The sequence below is a fragment of the Physeter macrocephalus genome, chromosome 13 (assembly GCF_002837175.3).
Source record: "Physeter macrocephalus isolate SW-GA chromosome 13, ASM283717v5, whole genome shotgun sequence".
Classification (NCBI taxonomy): domain Eukaryota; kingdom Metazoa; phylum Chordata; class Mammalia; order Artiodactyla; family Physeteridae; genus Physeter; species Physeter macrocephalus.
The window spans coordinates 7113081-7130226 of NC_041226.1; the positions used below are offsets into that span (position 1 = coordinate 7113081).

A 17146-nucleotide genomic window follows, 5' to 3' on the forward strand; every position below is an offset into this window, starting at 1 on the left:
CAGTAAAGGACAGCTTTTGAAACCGTAAGGCTCCCAGGATTGCAGCGGGAGAGGGACCCTTGGGGGGTGGGGGGGGGGGGGGTGGGGAGGTAGAGATCAGAGCAAGAAAATGAAAGGAACTTCCAGAAAAGAGGTTGAGGCAGTCTGGAAGGTTTCCGCCGGGCCCTGAGCTCCAGAGGGCGCAGTGAAAGGGTTTCTTGGAGTGATTGGGGTGGGGGAGGGGGACACGGCGGTGGGTAGGAAATGGGAACAGAAAAACGGACATCCCAGGGCCACGTGGGTATCGCGGCTGGGGTTGCTGGGGGTCTGGCCTCGTGGTCTGGGAGCCGGTGGTGGTGGCGAGCATGCGCAAAGGCACGCAGGGAGGAGGGGGTCCAGGGCGATGCGGCGGGAGGGGCGCGGGGGCAGTGCTACTCGGCGTGGCGACGTGAACCCAAAGCGGCCGGGGCCCTGATTCCACGTCTCCATCCTCTCGCCCGGTTTCCATTTCTACTTTAACTTCACTTACTGCAGTCTTTCCACTGTACTGTGTTCTCGGTATTTAAGTGGTTCTGGTTTTGGTCATCGGCAAGCATTAAGGAGACCATTCCGAGCCACGAGTGTTCCGATTTAGTTCAGCTGATGTGAGCAACCCAGGCGTCAATAGGAAAAAGTAAAAAATTAAAATAATGAAAACTCCCCCGGTGGTTCCGGCGTGCAGCCAGGGTTGGCACCCGGCAGTGTATCCCTGCCATGTTCCTTTTGTTCTGAGCACAGCAATCGTGTACTTTCTATTTCTGCTCAACCCCAGTTCATTCCAGACCTTTCTAACACCATTCTCGGAGGTGTCTGACACTTACTAGATTTCCCCTTGATTTACACAGCCAAACAACACCCAGTTCTGCTCATGCTGTTTAAATTACGATGGGAGAGCTGACTTGTGGCCACAGTGATCTCTTCAATGTCTTTTTTCCTTCCTCATCAGGATAATTTGTGACTACCTAGTGATTTACTTGTGAGAGATCTGCACGCAGAATCTTCCTATTTTTTCTCTCCTCTTCATAAGCTACTTCTTCATGATGTCTAGAACACACATGGGTGCTGGGCCCTCCATTTCCGACATCAGGCCCTCTGACGGCTCTGACGGGCGGTCAGATGAGTTCTTGGGCCAGTCAGTGCTAAAATTGTTTATTTTAAAATAATCCCTACAACCCTACAAAATAGGTATTATCCTTACTCTATATATGAAAAAACGGAAGCCCAAAGATTAAGTAACTGGACCTCGAGGCCAGGCCTGATTCCAAAGCCCTGCTGTTCTCGTGCATGGTATCCTGCAATCTGAGGACTGAATGGCAGTTATCAGTCAAGATGGAGATGTGTAGGGCTTCCCCGGTGGCGCAGTGGCTGGGAGTCCGCCCGCCGATGCAGGGGACGCGGGTTCGTGCCCCGGTCCGGGAGGATCCCATGTGCCGCGGAGCGGCTGGGCCCGTGAGCCACGGCCGCTGAGCCTGCGCGTCCGGAGCCTGTGCTCCGCAACGGGAGAGGCCACAACGGTGAGAGGCCCGCGTACCGCAAAAAAAAAAAAAAAAAAAAAAAAAAAATGGAGATGTGTTAATCAAATTTTTTAAAATGCTTGAGAAACACTGGTGGAAGGTCGCATGCTAATTAGTGGAACTCAGTTAAGCAAAGCCCCCGGAGAGAAAACCTCGTGGTGCAGAAGGGGACCATGAGAGGGGCCAGGCTCCAGAACACCGGAAAAGCCATCTTATCCAGCAGACAATTGAGAACGGAGTAAATCCCCCTCTTTTATTATCACATGGAACACGTGGACAGTCTAAAAAGCAGCCCCGATTAAAAGCTGGAGGTTCCAGTTCCGCTTGTGGTCAGGCACTATTTATTCCCCTCTAGATCCTGTTCCCTCCTTATGTTATTTAAAAGGAGCAAAGTGTTTTCTACTACAACGTAGACTCCCCTTACACCAAAATAAGGCTTGAGAAATGTCTGTAGAAAATAAAAATCAGATACTGAACAATGTCTGAATGTGTAATAACTACACTCTAGAATCAGTTAAGAGTCTCTGCCTCAGACTCTTTTGTTTTTAAAACAAACAAATCACTCCCAGAGCCACGTTAAGAAATATGTTTGTTTACCCCCCTCCCTTCCCCCCCCCCACCCCGCCCCCGCGCCACGCGGCCGGCAGTGGAAGCGCAGTCTCAACCGCTGGATCACCACGGAAGTCCCCCAATTCCTTTTTTTATTGGTTGACTCAAAGGAGAGATTGACATCCCCTTTTCCCAAGTATTGATTTACCATGCCTACTGTACATTTCTTCAAAGTTGGCGTTTTGAAAAAGAGGCAGAATAAAAAAATATTGAAGGACATTTGATGTCGTTGTTACGAGCCACAAAATAATAAATGAAATATGTTTTCATAGTCTAGTGCTGGCTTAAACGTTACCCAGACTTGGACGTTTATTTACTTTTGGCCACGAACTCTTTCGGAAGCCAGTCCCCGCCGCGCCCCCCGGTCTGTGAAAGGGCTTCACACATGCTGTATTCTTCGGCAGAAAGAGCACCAAGCGCCCGGCGGGGTTCCGCTGAGGGGAGCCGCAGGCAGCCAGCCACCCGCAGCCCACGTCCGAGAAGCCCGCTCTGCCAGGCCAGGGACACTGCCTGGGAGACGGCCAGCAGCCTGCAGTTTTGTTTCAACCACACGTATAGGTTACACACCCTTCTTCAAGCCCTCCCCCCACCGCCAGTCACTCTGTTTGGCTAACCAGTGGCTATATTACAAAATAATAATGAGAAAAAAAAAAAGAAATGCCTGCAACAGTTACCAGTAAGGATGGTGTGAAGGCACACAAAATTTTGATCACTTCTCTTTGATTTCGGTAATATAGAAGAAAAGAAGGCTGACATCATGCTGATCTTACTGAAGAATGTCATAAAATAAACGGAAGGAAAAAAGAAAAATAGTAGAGACAAAGAATCGTTCTACACCGAAATTATGAAGTCATTTAAAAGAAGGGAAATATTCTACAACAGATGAAGAAAGTTTTAATTTCTTTTCACATTCAACATTGTTCACCACAGTCAGCTAACAGAAATTATTGTAACATTGGTCAAGATGACATAAAACTAAGGCTAGATGTTCTGTCATGAGAAAAACTCATGTAATGTGCATGGTGGTGTTAAATACTACATTTTTCACGACAAGATACAACTTATCTTGAAGAGGAACCAAGTAAGTCAGATCAAGGAGACATGCTGAGGTTTTAATAAAGAAGAAAAGCTTTGCCTTTTCCAGAATACTTCAAGTCTAGGACAATTTAGGTAAAAGACATGAGTTAAATACCAAGCGCTGGGCAGGGTCACAGGCCCGTAGCTCAGGTTTTATTTACAGGACTGGACCTCTGCGGCTCTCGCCTTCCGGCAAGCAAGCAGTTTGTGGCAGAGGAACCTTCAGTGGGATATGATCGATCGATTTTAGCCGGCAGGCAGTCCAAGCAACTATTCTCAAAGGGATGGTTGAGTATTTTCAGGTCCACACTATTAAGGCATCTAAATTTTTGGTGTTTCCTGTATATAATTTTACTGCAATTTTCAAATTCTTCTTTTCATTTTGTGCAACAGTGATATTAGGTAGTGAGTGACATAATTCTCTACTGATGAACCAGTTCATCCATTTTGCAAACTCTAAATTGAGGTCTTGTGAAGGGAAATTAATAATGTGGGGACACACAGAAAAATATATTGAAAACCGAGAGAATATGGTTAACCATCATAAAATTTCAATCACAATTAAATGTAGTCTTTAACTTTGGAGAAACAGAAGAATAATTAGAATTAAAATAGGTACTAAAAATAATTACCGGTAGTTTGTATTAGGAAAGAATACAGCCATAAACGGCTTAAGTGCCCAAATAAGTAACTACCAGACTCTTCTTTAGTCCACACTAACAGAGTTCACATGTGAGCCAGTCAACGAAGCATATAAATATTGAACATCTCTTGAATAGAACATCTCAGTGGTAACCGGAACGACATCACTCTACCCGTTGTCGTGAGGGTGCACAAATTAGCCAGGTTAAATAGCAGAGATACACTGGGATTCGTCCCAAACCTAACAGTAGAATATTAAACAAATTTTTAAAAGATTCAGAAACAAAAACTGAACAATGTTAACATGGATGAGACAGTGCTTAAACAATTATCAACCTCATCAAGACCTTTAAAATTACCACCAAAATGCACTACAATATTTTTTTTTATTTAGTTTACAGAAAGAATCTCTAAGTACAGGTTGCAGAAGGAAAATGTTTAGTGCTATTTACATTCATTTTAAAACTCTGCTCTATACAAATTTAATTCTGATCAGTATGAAGAATATCTTCATAGATCTACTGCATATAAAGCCTTTTCGTCAAAGCATTAACAATGAATAAAATAACCTGATTACCTTTAAACAAAGCTGACCGTTTGAAACGATTTACACTTACTATTTGTAAGGGCCGCGGACACTCATTTCAGTACAGAACATAGCGTCAGCCTGCAACTTCATTTTTATGAAGGCCAAAGTTATTTATATGGAACATTGTTCTATATACTACACGCCAATCTATATTTAAGTTCTATAGTTAGGTATTTTATAAGTTTTTTATTAAATATATTCTACACGTATTTGTAATTTCATCCAGGAAGAATTTCTTCCCAGTGAAAAAATATAAAATCTTTTATATTTTTTACAGGTTTAGATGAAGCTAGCTCATGCTTTAGTGCTGTGCAAATTGTTTTTAGCATATCAATTTTTAAGTTATTGGTACAAAACAAAAAAATGGCATCCCTAATCAAGTGTGCCTTGAAAATCAGCTTTTGACTTTAACACAATTGCAAGCACTAATACCCAATGCAAACTACATAAAGAAACAAAATTAGTCCTATGGAGAATTTTTTAATCTTAAGAATTCATCTGAGGTCTCTAATGAGTAACTGTGACACTGGACACAGAGATGAGCAATCATTATGGAAAAATTCAATTTGCTGATATTCAAATACACAAAAGTGATGAATAAATGAGGTTTTCTAATATTTCTGCGCAATCACGGAGGTCTACGAGTGACTGGAATTTACCCCCGCGTTAAGGCTAGGACGCGAGCTCTCAGCCCTCTTGTGCTATGTGAACAAGCCCTCAGTCACCGTCTGACTAGAGTGCACATGTTAAAGGAAAAACAACTAGATTCATCAGCCCTCTGCTGAGTCATTTCAACAAGAGGCACGTTTTGTTTTTTCACTTGTTGCAGTGGGAACAGTCGCACTCAGCGTAGGATTCTGTGCCAGCGCAGCCGCCATGGCTGACTTTGGTAGAATTCACCCAACATTTTAGTTTCTTTTCCATTTTTTACTCTCAAGTTGGCCCAGTAATTAACTTCATTAATTGCTGAGTGTCTTCCAGTGTGGATTTGTATATATGAGTATATTTCTAGGTACCATAAACCATGTTATAAATTCTGCTGATGAAGAAAATAAAACTGTCAATCTTTTGTAGTGCACACTGTATTTGGAACACTTGATTTTGTTAGTTCTGGTGATGAAAATTTTTGTGGCAGCAAAATCGTTTCTGCTATGAAAGATAACTTGTTAACTTTTCCCCTGGAGATTGACTTGCATTCAAAAATCAACACATTTTAAAACTGCTCAACATAAACAAAAATACTAGAAATAAAAAATCATAGCGAAAAATGTTCTTGGTTCTTTTTACTTTCATGAGAAAAGATGACAGTGTTCATGTGATAGTTCAGGTCCACGTATTTATAGGCAGACTCTTCCTAAAGGTTCTGAAGCGACGTTGGGTCTCCTCTGGCCCAGCAGCATGAAAGACAAAGACTACATCACACCACACTTGGCAGACAGTGTTTACAGGATTACACAGCAATTGCTCTCTCCAGTCTTTTCGCGATTCCTCTGACCTAGGAAAAATGAAGAGGAGCCTTGTTTATAAAAATGCATGGGGAAAGGGGCATAATAAGAAACAGCAAGCATAATAAGAAACAGGATTTTTCTGTTCAATGTTTGCATTATTTTAAATTAAAAAGCAATAAGTAAATACCCTTTTAATTTTAGCCTGTTTCCAAAATGTCTGGTTATTTGCTCCAACAAGTTCCATTCATACTCTATGAAGAGAGTTTCTGGTGACTAGTTAGGTCTTAGCAATCATCCACAAGGTCACCTTCCCTCTCCACTGAGACCAGCTCCAGGATGCACGGTGGCACCTCATCCTGCACTATCCTCCGAAAGCCTTCCCAGAAGCAGAAGCCTTCCACAGGGCAAGCGGTGTCTAGGCCAGATGGCTGGGGTGGGGTGGCGGGGGGTGATACCTGTCTTCACCCCCAAAACAGAGGCCCCCAGAGGTTTTCAAACTAAAGGCCCACTTATCTACCCATACACCCTCGAGGTTCCACAGTCCTGCCCCTCCCTCTCCTCTACCCCAAACCAAGACACACACACACACTCACACACATAAACACAGAGGAAAATCAAGGGACACATTGATCTGGTTTGACTGCTAAGAACTAGTCACCATAAACTACGAAAACTTCTTTCCCTCAGAATTTCCAAGAAAAACTGAGCCATTTTTGAATGCCTGTCTCTGTGGCTCAAGTGAGAAACTTCGCTAGTGCATGGCTTACCTTGAGAGTTTGGCTCTGGCAATGTCTCTCTGGCCACCAAATGCATCACTGTTGTTTTGCCGAAAGGAAGTTTTAATGCTATGTGAAAAGTAGAAGACAGCTTGTTACATATACACCAACCTGTTGAAATCACTAACCAAAATTGAAACCATTTTAAAAATTGATTGCTTTTTGTATGACTTCCTCAACAGATGGCACTTCTTACCAGATACAGCATCTCTTTACAAAATGAAATTAGGTTAATATTATCAGAAACAATTTTTATAATTCAGAAATTATTTGGCTATGGCTATCAGCTTGACACATAAATACACATTGTTTAAGGAAGGGGACAAGAGAAAATGCATAACTGGTTAATATTGGATAATCTTTAAAGGAGAGAAGGAATTTCAAAAAGTTTTTAAAGAATACTTTTTCTAAATTAGGGGGAAGTTTAGATTAAGAGACATTTGTTTCTAAACCTAATTATGTTTAGTCACATAATAAAATTCCTGCACCAAACAGGCCACTATAATGTAGAAATAGAAGAAATGACAAACATAATTTTAAACATAATAGTAATATAATAATTTTATTATTTTTAACCTTATATTCTTCAATTAGAAAATAATTTTCTTAAAAAGGTTACTTTAAAAGAATCACTGTCTTGGCATTATTAGTAATCACTGTTTTCTAATCAAGTCTTTGAAAGGTTTTTCTCATTTATAAGTAATAATTTTTATTATGAACTATTTCAGACACAGGCTAACATAACGCACTCATGTATCCATGAACCACTTACGCAAAAGTTTCACGGTAAATCCCTTTGTCATTCTGTGTATAAGATTAGAAGCAGCCGGTAGATCTAACGTCTGGAGTTGTTTCCATAGCTGTGATGTTTTAGTTCTGACATTTCAAACTACTCTCTTCACTACAAACTTACGGCAGGCTTAGATCATTACTTAGCAAGTACGGTCCTCCTGCTACTTGCTCTTTACACCTGCTCTATAGGATGATGGTTACAAAGAGCCCTAATTATCTTCAATATTCCTAATATTTCATGTAATCAAGGTGAGTTTCCATCTTACTTAAAGCTAGCCAGCCACTACTTGGTCTGTTCTCTTAATTCCCGAAGTTAAAATGAAGCATCATGGCCCCCAAATACACACTAGGCTGGAAAAAAAAGGAGGGCCTTTATTGGATAATCTCCTAGGCCTGATTCAACCCTGAAATGCAAACAGGACTTTATATTATTAAACATTTCACTAAATGTATTGGGAAAGCCTGACTGAATTTAAAATGTCCACATACCAAGCTGTGTTCCACTCTCACACCACCTTCTTGACTCCAGTAAGCCAGACCTGGGTTACAACTGCACCCTGCTACTTACTGACTGTAAGATGAGTTGTGAGAGTTCTGTTGTCCCCTCCCTACACCTCAGCTTCCTCCACCTAAATTGGAGATAGTAATTCTATCACCTGCCCCCTACCACTGTACTGATTAGAAGAAACAATCCAAGGAAAGTGCTTACCTCAGGGCTTGGCACAAAAAAGCATTCCATAAATATTACCATGATCATCATCTTTCTGAGCAGCAAGGAACACAGATCTCAGAAAACAGGTAAGAGAACTGGGGTGTAAATCTGGAGAAATGTTGGACAGGCCTAGAAAGCTGCTGAGGGGCTTACTGTTTGAAGCTACAGATTTGATTGATGGGGACTTAGTTTTCTTCTCCTTCTGAATTTTAACTAGAAATTGTAGATATTGATACTAAGAGAAGGTAAAGGAAGAGGGATACAAGATCCAAGATGCTTTCTCTCCTTCACTGTGGTGCTTCTGCTTTCTACTGTGACACTGCACAGTATCCAGAACAGAGGTTCTCACCCTTTACATAAAAATTACCAGGGATTGCAAATCGGTAGTAGATTGGGAGACGGGAAGGGGGGAGAGTGGGCATGCAGAAATCTGCATTTAAAAATAAGTATCCGATGCCCACGGGGTTATACATACAGAGCAAGTCTCAAGCCGTGCAAAGCAAGCCTAGGCCTTCTCCACACTAGCCATTCAACTGTATGACCCTGTGTGCTGTCTCCTCATTATCCACATTCAAGAATACAGGGAGACAAAGAAAAACAGTGACCAAAAAGCCACAAATAGTTCAATGTTATTACCCAGATTTACTGATCAACTTAAAAGGTCTAGGTTATATTCCTATGCTCTTTGTCTAAATCACTAAGACCAGAGATGGTTTGTTCTTGAAAAGATTGACAGCAACATAAAACTACAGTAATACCGTAAGTCAATCTGTTAATCGGTCAAAAACAAATTCCAAAAAAAAGTCAACAGTTTGATTTTAACACAAATTCTATTATCTTTAATATGAAGTTGGAACTTTGGGGCCACAACAGAGAGGTAATTAAAGAATTAAGCTGATAAGAAATTGCTCATGTAGCTCAATACTCAAAGGAAAATGGAGTCTCAAGACTCATTCGTGGAGTCCATAGATTAATTCAATCAACATTGATCCATCAACACTACAAGAGCTTATGTGAGGCACAGACAATCAAAAACAGACTAAAGTATGGTCCCATCCTTAATGAATGTAAAATACAGCCATGGACAACACATTAAGAATTGGTCCAGGGAGAGGCCCCAACAGTGAGAGGCCCGCATACCGGAAAAAAAAAAAAAAAAAAAAAGAATTGGTCCATGTAACTACACAAAGAGCTATAAAGAAATAATAATAACAACTACAAACCAAAAAAGCTATATTTTAAAGGGCAGATACCTCTCAGTAGACGGCAGCACTTTTTAGACCAGCGTTATCACGGCCTCCAAAACTTGGCTGTGTGTAAAATTGCATACTGAAACACTCCATCTACTTGATATTGTCATAACAATCATTTGCATTCATCTACTCCAAGTCACACAGTATTTTAACAGTGAATTTTATGTGTTTCTACTATGTAATACCAGAGCACCTTGAAGGAAGAGATTCTTTTTCAACCCTGTATCTTTCATTGTTTAGCAGTGTTGGCACATAAGAAATAAATACATGCTGAGTCAATGAATGAATGAACGAAAATATTCTACCTTTAACGAAGAACAGATTAAACATTTCGATTATTAGGTTTAGAGGAAAAAAGTCATGACTATATGTAAACAAAGATATATTACAGTAGATCACTTCCTTTGCCTACAAATTTCTAATTCTCATAATATATTTGAAATACTTGTACTTAAATAAAAACAAATCCTGCTGATGGTAGAGAATGTCCCTCCCAGAAGGGGGCGCTATTGAGCTACATTTCCCCATTCACACATAAAGAGCAGTAATAGCTAACAATTAAAGTGTTTACTGTGTGCCAAGCACTGTTCTATGTGCTTTGAATATATAAACTAACTCAAGCCTCCCAACCTATGAGGTACGCACTATGGTTATCCTAATTTACTGATGAGGAAACTAGGACAGAAAGCAGTGAAGTAACTTGCTCAAGGTTACAGAGCCAGTAAGTAGTGGAGCTAAGATACAACTTAGACAATCTGGCTCTAAAATCTGCTCTTTCAGTCACTACACTACACTGTTTCTCTAATGTTACTCACTCACCTGTATTCCTGCATGATAAGCAATTACATCAGTTAGAGTCAAACTGAAAACATACCTTCAGTATTCTATTTGAAAATCCATTACCATAAACTTTTCCTAGTTTGTGTGTCTCGCTTTAACTTAAAAATATTACATCTAAATTATATTATCCAGAAGTACACTTAAATTACATTTATAAAATATAGGTATGGACTCCCATCTATAATGGCTTAAGAGTTTATTCTACAAGGCAGTAAACACTTAATCATAGTGCTAAAATTAAATGGAATGCAAAATGTAAAGAAGTAGACATATCAAAAGTTAGGCAAAATTCACAGTTTGAAATTATATATTTTTAGTAAAATCATACATTAGCATTTAAACAAACAAATGAATAATGCTGCCATGAAACAGGCATTAAATCCCATTACAAAGGTAACTATTACCTCCTAATGTGACATTTCCATGTAGAAATCGTCCTTGATAAATAAGGCGTAGAATATTTGGACTGCTGACCTGCTCTTCTTCCCAGTCTGAAAAGAACCAGGGAATTGTTAGGTGCATTTCAACATAAAATTAAGGTATTACTGCATTCTTCTAAAATTTGGCTCCAAATCAGAAAGAATACATCAGAGAAGACGCTTGGAGCTTCCTAATAATTGGAACGGTCACTACCCACGCAATCACTGTTCTTGTTATTCTCGTTAAATAGCAAGAGCTGCTTAAGACTAGTTTTTGCTTCTTAAAGAACACTAAAATGTGCCAAGATACGGTCCTGAAATTTAAAAATTAAAACAAATGAGTTGGGGAAAATCGAATCCTAGTTTAACAAATGTCAGTTGAAAATTTTAATAATCAGTAATTAACAGAAAATATTATAATATTACCAATATTTGTACCTTTTAAAAAATATATTTGAGGCTGGAAACGATAGGTTTAACAAAGATTTTTAAAAGAATTAATATATTGATATAGAGCATAACAAAAAATTATACCTCAATAACTGGAAAACAAACATCTAAAAAAACAGAACAACAAAAAAATTAACAGTGTTTACTTTTGGGTAATGTTGATAACTTTATTGTTTTTTTGAAGCCAATTGATAAACATTACAGAAGACACAACTTTAGTTCACTTTACCCAAAATTCTCAGAATAAACTTGAAAAATAACAGATATTAGAAGGTGCTATATAAGTATGAAAGCTAGGATAATGTACAAAGAAAATCAAAAGAGAAACTGGTAGGTAGAATGAATAACAGAATATTTCATTTTAGTGTATAACTTACATTATAGTAAAATATGGAATACGACTCTGTTAAAATAATGGTTTGAGAACACTGGTATGATGACAAGGTATGGGGTTAGTAATTTTCACTAGCTTGTAGATACAGAATTTGAAGCTCTGATTTTGAAAGGTTTGAGAATGTCATCATCTTCCTCAAGAATTCTAGTATCATGTGTTTGTTTCTTATAGAACCTCCGGTTTTCGGGAGATAACTGTCAACACACAGACAGTTTCAAATAGCCTGAAGAGCAAGGGACAGAAGAGAAAGGAGGTAGTAGAGCACTTTTCTTCTTGCCTTTTTTTGAGTGTTCAAAATATGAATATGAATTTGATAAAGCCAGTGCCTGTCAGTGACTCAGCACAACAGGAATGGGTAAGGAGAAGTGAAACTCATTCATTCTCCCCCAGGCCCCCATCCCACCCCTCCCCCTGGGGTGTCTCTGTTGCCTTCTGACTCCAGGGCTCCCAGGTCCCTCTTCTCCAGAAGAGTAAGTTGTCAGTTGTTAACACTTTCGTATGGATTACTTTGAATTCATCACACCCCAAATTATTGTTTAATAGAATATTTCTTTTTTCTTTCCTTTAGCGTTGTTCATTTTATTCTGTCATGATAATTTCTACCTAATCTAATTTCACATGGGTCAAATTGTATTTTGTGTTAAATGTCCTCAATGTCAAAATGCCAGGGTTAAAATATTCTCCTATAATTTTTCTTTTCTTTTCTTTTCTTTTTTTTTGCGGTACGCGGGTCTCTCACTGCTGTGGCCTCTCCCGTGGACACGCAGGCTAGCGGCCATGGCTCACGGGCCCAGCCGCTCCGCGGCATGTGGGATCTTCCCGCACCGGGGCACGAACCCGTGTCCCCTGCATCGGCAGGCGGACTCTCAACCACTGCGCCACCAGGGAAGCCCTAATTTTTCTTTTTAAAATAATTTTCATTCAATTTATTCAAACTAAATAAAAACGTTTACCCATCTCTCCCCTCCCCACACCTTGTGCAACCACCAATCTGCTCTGTTATCTATGAGCTTGGCTTTTTTTTTTTAAGATTCTACATATAAGAGATATCATCTGGTATTCCTCTTTCTCTCTCTGACTTATCTCACTTTGCATAATTGCCCTCCAGGTCCATCCATGTTGTTGCAAATGGCAAGATTTCACTCTTTTTTAATGGCTGAGTAATATTCCATTGTGTATGTGTGTGTCTCTCACAATTTCATTATCCATTCATCCACTGGCGGAAACTCAGGTTGTTTCCGTATCTTGGCTACTGTAAATAAAGCTGCAATGGGCATAGGGGTGCACATATCATTTCGAATTAAGTGTTTTCATTTTCTTCAGATAAATACCCAGAAGCAGAATTGCTAGACCATACAGTAGTTCTATTTTTCATTTTTTGAGGAACCGCCATACTGTTTTCCAAAGCGGCCGCACCCATTTACGTTCCCACCGCTGTGGCTGGGGATGTAAACGGGCCCCTTTTCTCCACATCGTCACCAACACTTGTTATTCCTTGTCCTTCTGATAACAGTCATTCTAACAGGTGTGAGGTAACATGTGGTTGTGGTTTTGATTTGCATCTCCCGGATGATTAATGATATTGAGCATCTTTTCTTGTGCCTGTTGCCCATCTGTGTGTCTTTGGGAAAATGTCTATTCAGGTCTCCTACCCATTTTAAAGCTGGATTGTTTGGTTTTTTGCTGTTGAGTTGTATGAATTCCTTGTATATTTTAGATATTAGACCCTTATCAGATATATGAATATTTCTGGTCAAGATATAAAGACAAATGACAGTAATTGTCTAATTTACACGGAAAAAAAAATTCTAAAAATGTTTAAAGTATTTTTTTGAGATACCAAAACTTGACGCCACATATTTCTTTATCCTACACAGAGTGTCGTGATTCTCATGTGCTTCTGTGGTTTTATATGCTATCTTCCTTTCCCTCTCAGAGGATCTGAAATTTAAAGAGACCTGTAGAAGAGCAATGCTTACAGGAGGAATTTCAGCTACTAGCAACATATATTTAGTGGGTTATTTTTTGGAACTCTGACCCAATAACACTATGTGCCTGCCTATTCCATCTATTAATATTCCACTAAGCTGCACAAGAATATACCAAAGGAAACCAATTCCTTCCAAAAATATACTGCACAAAGTATTTCCTTCTACTGATTTAATATTCACTACACTTTTATTATTAGCACCAATAAATATTTACATTTGCTGACCTCTAGTGCATTATGTGATACAAAGCAGACCTGGATTTTTTAATATTTTATATAAAATAAAAATTATTTATTTTTATTCCCTGCAGTGTCTAAAATTGCTCAGTAGAACTGGCAAACTGAGGAAAAGATTGGGTTCAAAAACTTTTTCTATGAAAATAAGTAACGTAGAATTGATACAGTCAATTTCCAACACTGGTAGATGGTTTGGGAAACTATGTGACAGACGTGCGCTTGAATCTCACCTTTGTTTACCATTAATCAGGATACTTTAAGGAACTGAAACTAATTTGAATGTCTAAGTCAAACAATCACGAACGTGAAAGTACTTCCTTTACCTCAAGTTATGGCGTAACCCTGGCAGCCAGGGCTGTAGTGCTCTTTTCTGCAACACGCCCACAGATGTCAAAAGCCTATCTTCACCCTCCACCCCACAAAAGTCACAAAAGGCATCTTTACACTTAGTACAACATCACCACCACACAGGTATTTAAAAACGCTTTCCATACCCTGCCTGGCTATGAAGAAAATCCAGTATTCTAAGAGCCCAAGTTTAGTTTACTTCAGCTCTTCTGAAATTCCTTCTTATCTATGACCCCTAGCTTCAGTCTCTTCCTGATTTACGAGCTAGTGTTGACTTGTTCCTTGGTTATCAGTGAGAAGAAAGATCCAGTCATTTGAAAGTGTTTGTCTAAAGCAGTTATTTCTTAAACTCAGGTCTATGAATCCACAAAGACAGGTTCTTAGGGTCTCAAAGTCCTCTTCAATAAGTTCTAGATTCTGTTTTCATTTTAATGATAATCTGCAAGAGATCATCTAGATAATTCAAATAATTACCTTACAACCAAGTACAGCCTTGGGATTTTAGCGCCCATGTATGCATTTAAGTTTACGATTGTACTGGTGCCAAGCAGTACTTCTTTGTCAAGAGGTTAACAAGAAAAGAACAGAGGTTGACTTAATACAAAACGATGCATTCTTGTTAAGTGAAGGCTGAATGACAATTTGGTACACTGTGTGAATGAAGGTTTTGTGGTGAATCTGCAGATAACTGGGTTCTCATACAGCAAGTAGTAGCAGAGGCGTGCCACACTCAACAGTACCATATTCATGGTGCAAGCAGTGAGTTAGTTTTAGCAAAAATATATCATGTGGCACATTAAAGTTGTTAATTTGAACACTACTGGTTTTAGAGTTACATTTGCATTTTCTTTGTAGATCTGTTTTAGTTTTATGGTTGATACAAGTTAATAAGGATAAAGAGTTAATTGAGTTATATGTCTCTATTCTTAAAGATAAACATTATAACAAAAATAATTTAAGTCAGCACTAGGGAATCTACAAGAATTTTCTTCCTGTAAAGAGTTCCATATATTTTTTTAGGCTGAGAAACACTGATCTAATTGATTCATTTTGTATACACTGTGTTCTTTGTTAAAACAAGTCTTGTGATTTAAAAGTCCAAATTGCTTTGGTGGTAAAATTAAGTGAAATCAGCTGAAACAGTCATATCACTATGGTACATGCCATTAAAAGGGTCAAGATGACTTGGGTTAAGTTCAAAGGAAGAATATAAGCTAAAGAAAGACTCACTTGAGGATGGCAAGACAGTCTTACTACATAGAAAAGAACCAGAGAAAGGAATACCACCTACACATACCCCCGCCCCCGTGCCCAAATTCTGTGCGTCACGGATACTGGCTTGAAAATGCAATGTATAAATGGATTTTATACCTTCTTGACCTTGTAGTAGTTCAGAGAACACAGGAAGTGACATGAATTAGAAATTAACTTTGTGTCAAGCTCAATTTTAAATAGGCTATGTATAGAATAGACCAAAGAGAATGTATTATAATTTGTTAAAGATAGTTTTTCTTTCCTTTTATTTGTGTTTTGGTATAAATAGGGTTACTGATATGAAAGCGTGTATGTGTGTGTGTTAGCTACCTTGTGTATTCTTTTAAAAAATAATTTTCTTTTATCAATACATTAAAACAGCTCTAAAGCCAACCAGGGACTTGATGCACTGGCTCCGTTATCATTCTGCAGTGAGGGAGCTGAAAAGCAAAACCCAGGAAGGATGCAGCAACTCCTTTAACTTTAAGCCTTATACCCTCAATCATTTGTTTGTTCTCTTTCGTTTACTTACAACTTTTTCAAAATGTCTGTGAAACAAGGTAGGGCATGAAGAATTAACATTATTCATTCCCAAGAGAAAAATACCACTCACCCATTGGCCAGTTGTCATACACATGCTTTGCAATGTCAGAAGCAGAATCATTAGGAGAAAACAGGAACTCTTTTGTTTTTCCGCTTACCAAGATGAGGCGCAAGTTTATCTGAAAGAAGACAATGATTCTTTTAATATAAACCTTGAAATTTTTAAAATAAAATAATGACTCATAGTCTTTTCATTTCAATAACACTCTCAGTTATTACTAATGCCATTTTCTGGTTTTTATTTACTTAAATTATAAAAAGATTCTTTTTAAAGAATGGGAATTTGAGACATGATTTTATTTCCATTATTTAATATATATGTGTGTGTGTGGGGGGATAATTTATCATAATAAACGAACAAAGGAAAACCAAAATTCATTACACTTTTAAACTTAACTACTCCAGCAATGCTCAGAATTGAACTTTTACAGGTTATCACTACGACTATAAAATACACATTTTCCATTGAAAAGCTAACAGAAGTGGATACCCTGCAGATCACATCACTAAACAGGAAAAGTATTTACTTGCTAATCTGCTTCTTAGGAAAAAGAAAGAGCCAAGAATTATATACCACTTTTTACTCTATAAAAAATTTTCAAACCTAAACAAATTAACCAGAAACTATAACTTTAAAGAACTTTATTAGAGTTAATAGAGGATTCAATAATAGTAATTACTTTAATCCCAATTACATGATCGTTCATTTCTGTGGGAAGGGGAGGAGGCGCCATGTGTGACAAAGAACACAGATTCACCCTCACCGGAAAACCTAAAATGGACGAGAGAACTACAAATTTTGAGATCCACTGGATTTACAATTCCAAGTCAATATATATTTGCTTATACCAATCTTAATATATTTTCCAAAATGTTCACTTTTTCATTTTTGTCTTTATCCGTAATTAATGATATTATTTTAAACCACAATATTCATTCATTTCCCCTATAAGTTACAGAAATACAAGTGCAGTTTTCTATACCTCCAGGCCTCTGTTAAGAGAGCAAATAACACTTTCCTAAAACTTCCAGTCCTGAGCTCAGCGCTGGGCCTAGCCTAGCTTCTTTACAGAGAGAGAACAGAGAATGTCATTGTACCAGTTTGAATTGTGCCAGGTCCTAGGTTACCCAAGCTCTCCTCCTCAGTTACCAACATTTTTTTTTTCTTACAAAAAAACCCC

General features: G+C 38.6%; 1 protein-coding gene across 3 annotated transcripts in view; it reads right to left on the reverse strand.

Annotated features, from left to right (window-relative positions):
- Positions 1–2994: 2994 nt before the first annotated feature.
- The window catches only part of UBL3 (ubiquitin like 3), a 69466-nt gene continuing 55314 nt past the window's right edge, over positions 2995–17146 (reverse strand). For all 3 annotated transcript variants that reach the window (XM_028497939.2, XM_055089676.1, XM_007101808.4), the window contains 4 exons: positions 15976–16084; positions 10675–10761; positions 6665–6742; positions 2995–5944 (listed from right to left, as the gene is read on the reverse strand). In XM_028497939.2, coding sequence (XP_028353740.1) covers positions 5892–5944; positions 6665–6742; positions 10675–10761; positions 15976–16084 — 327 coding nt within the window. In that variant the 3' untranslated portion in view covers positions 2995–5891. The remainder of the gene's footprint in view (positions 5945–6664; positions 6743–10674; positions 10762–15975; positions 16085–17146) is intronic.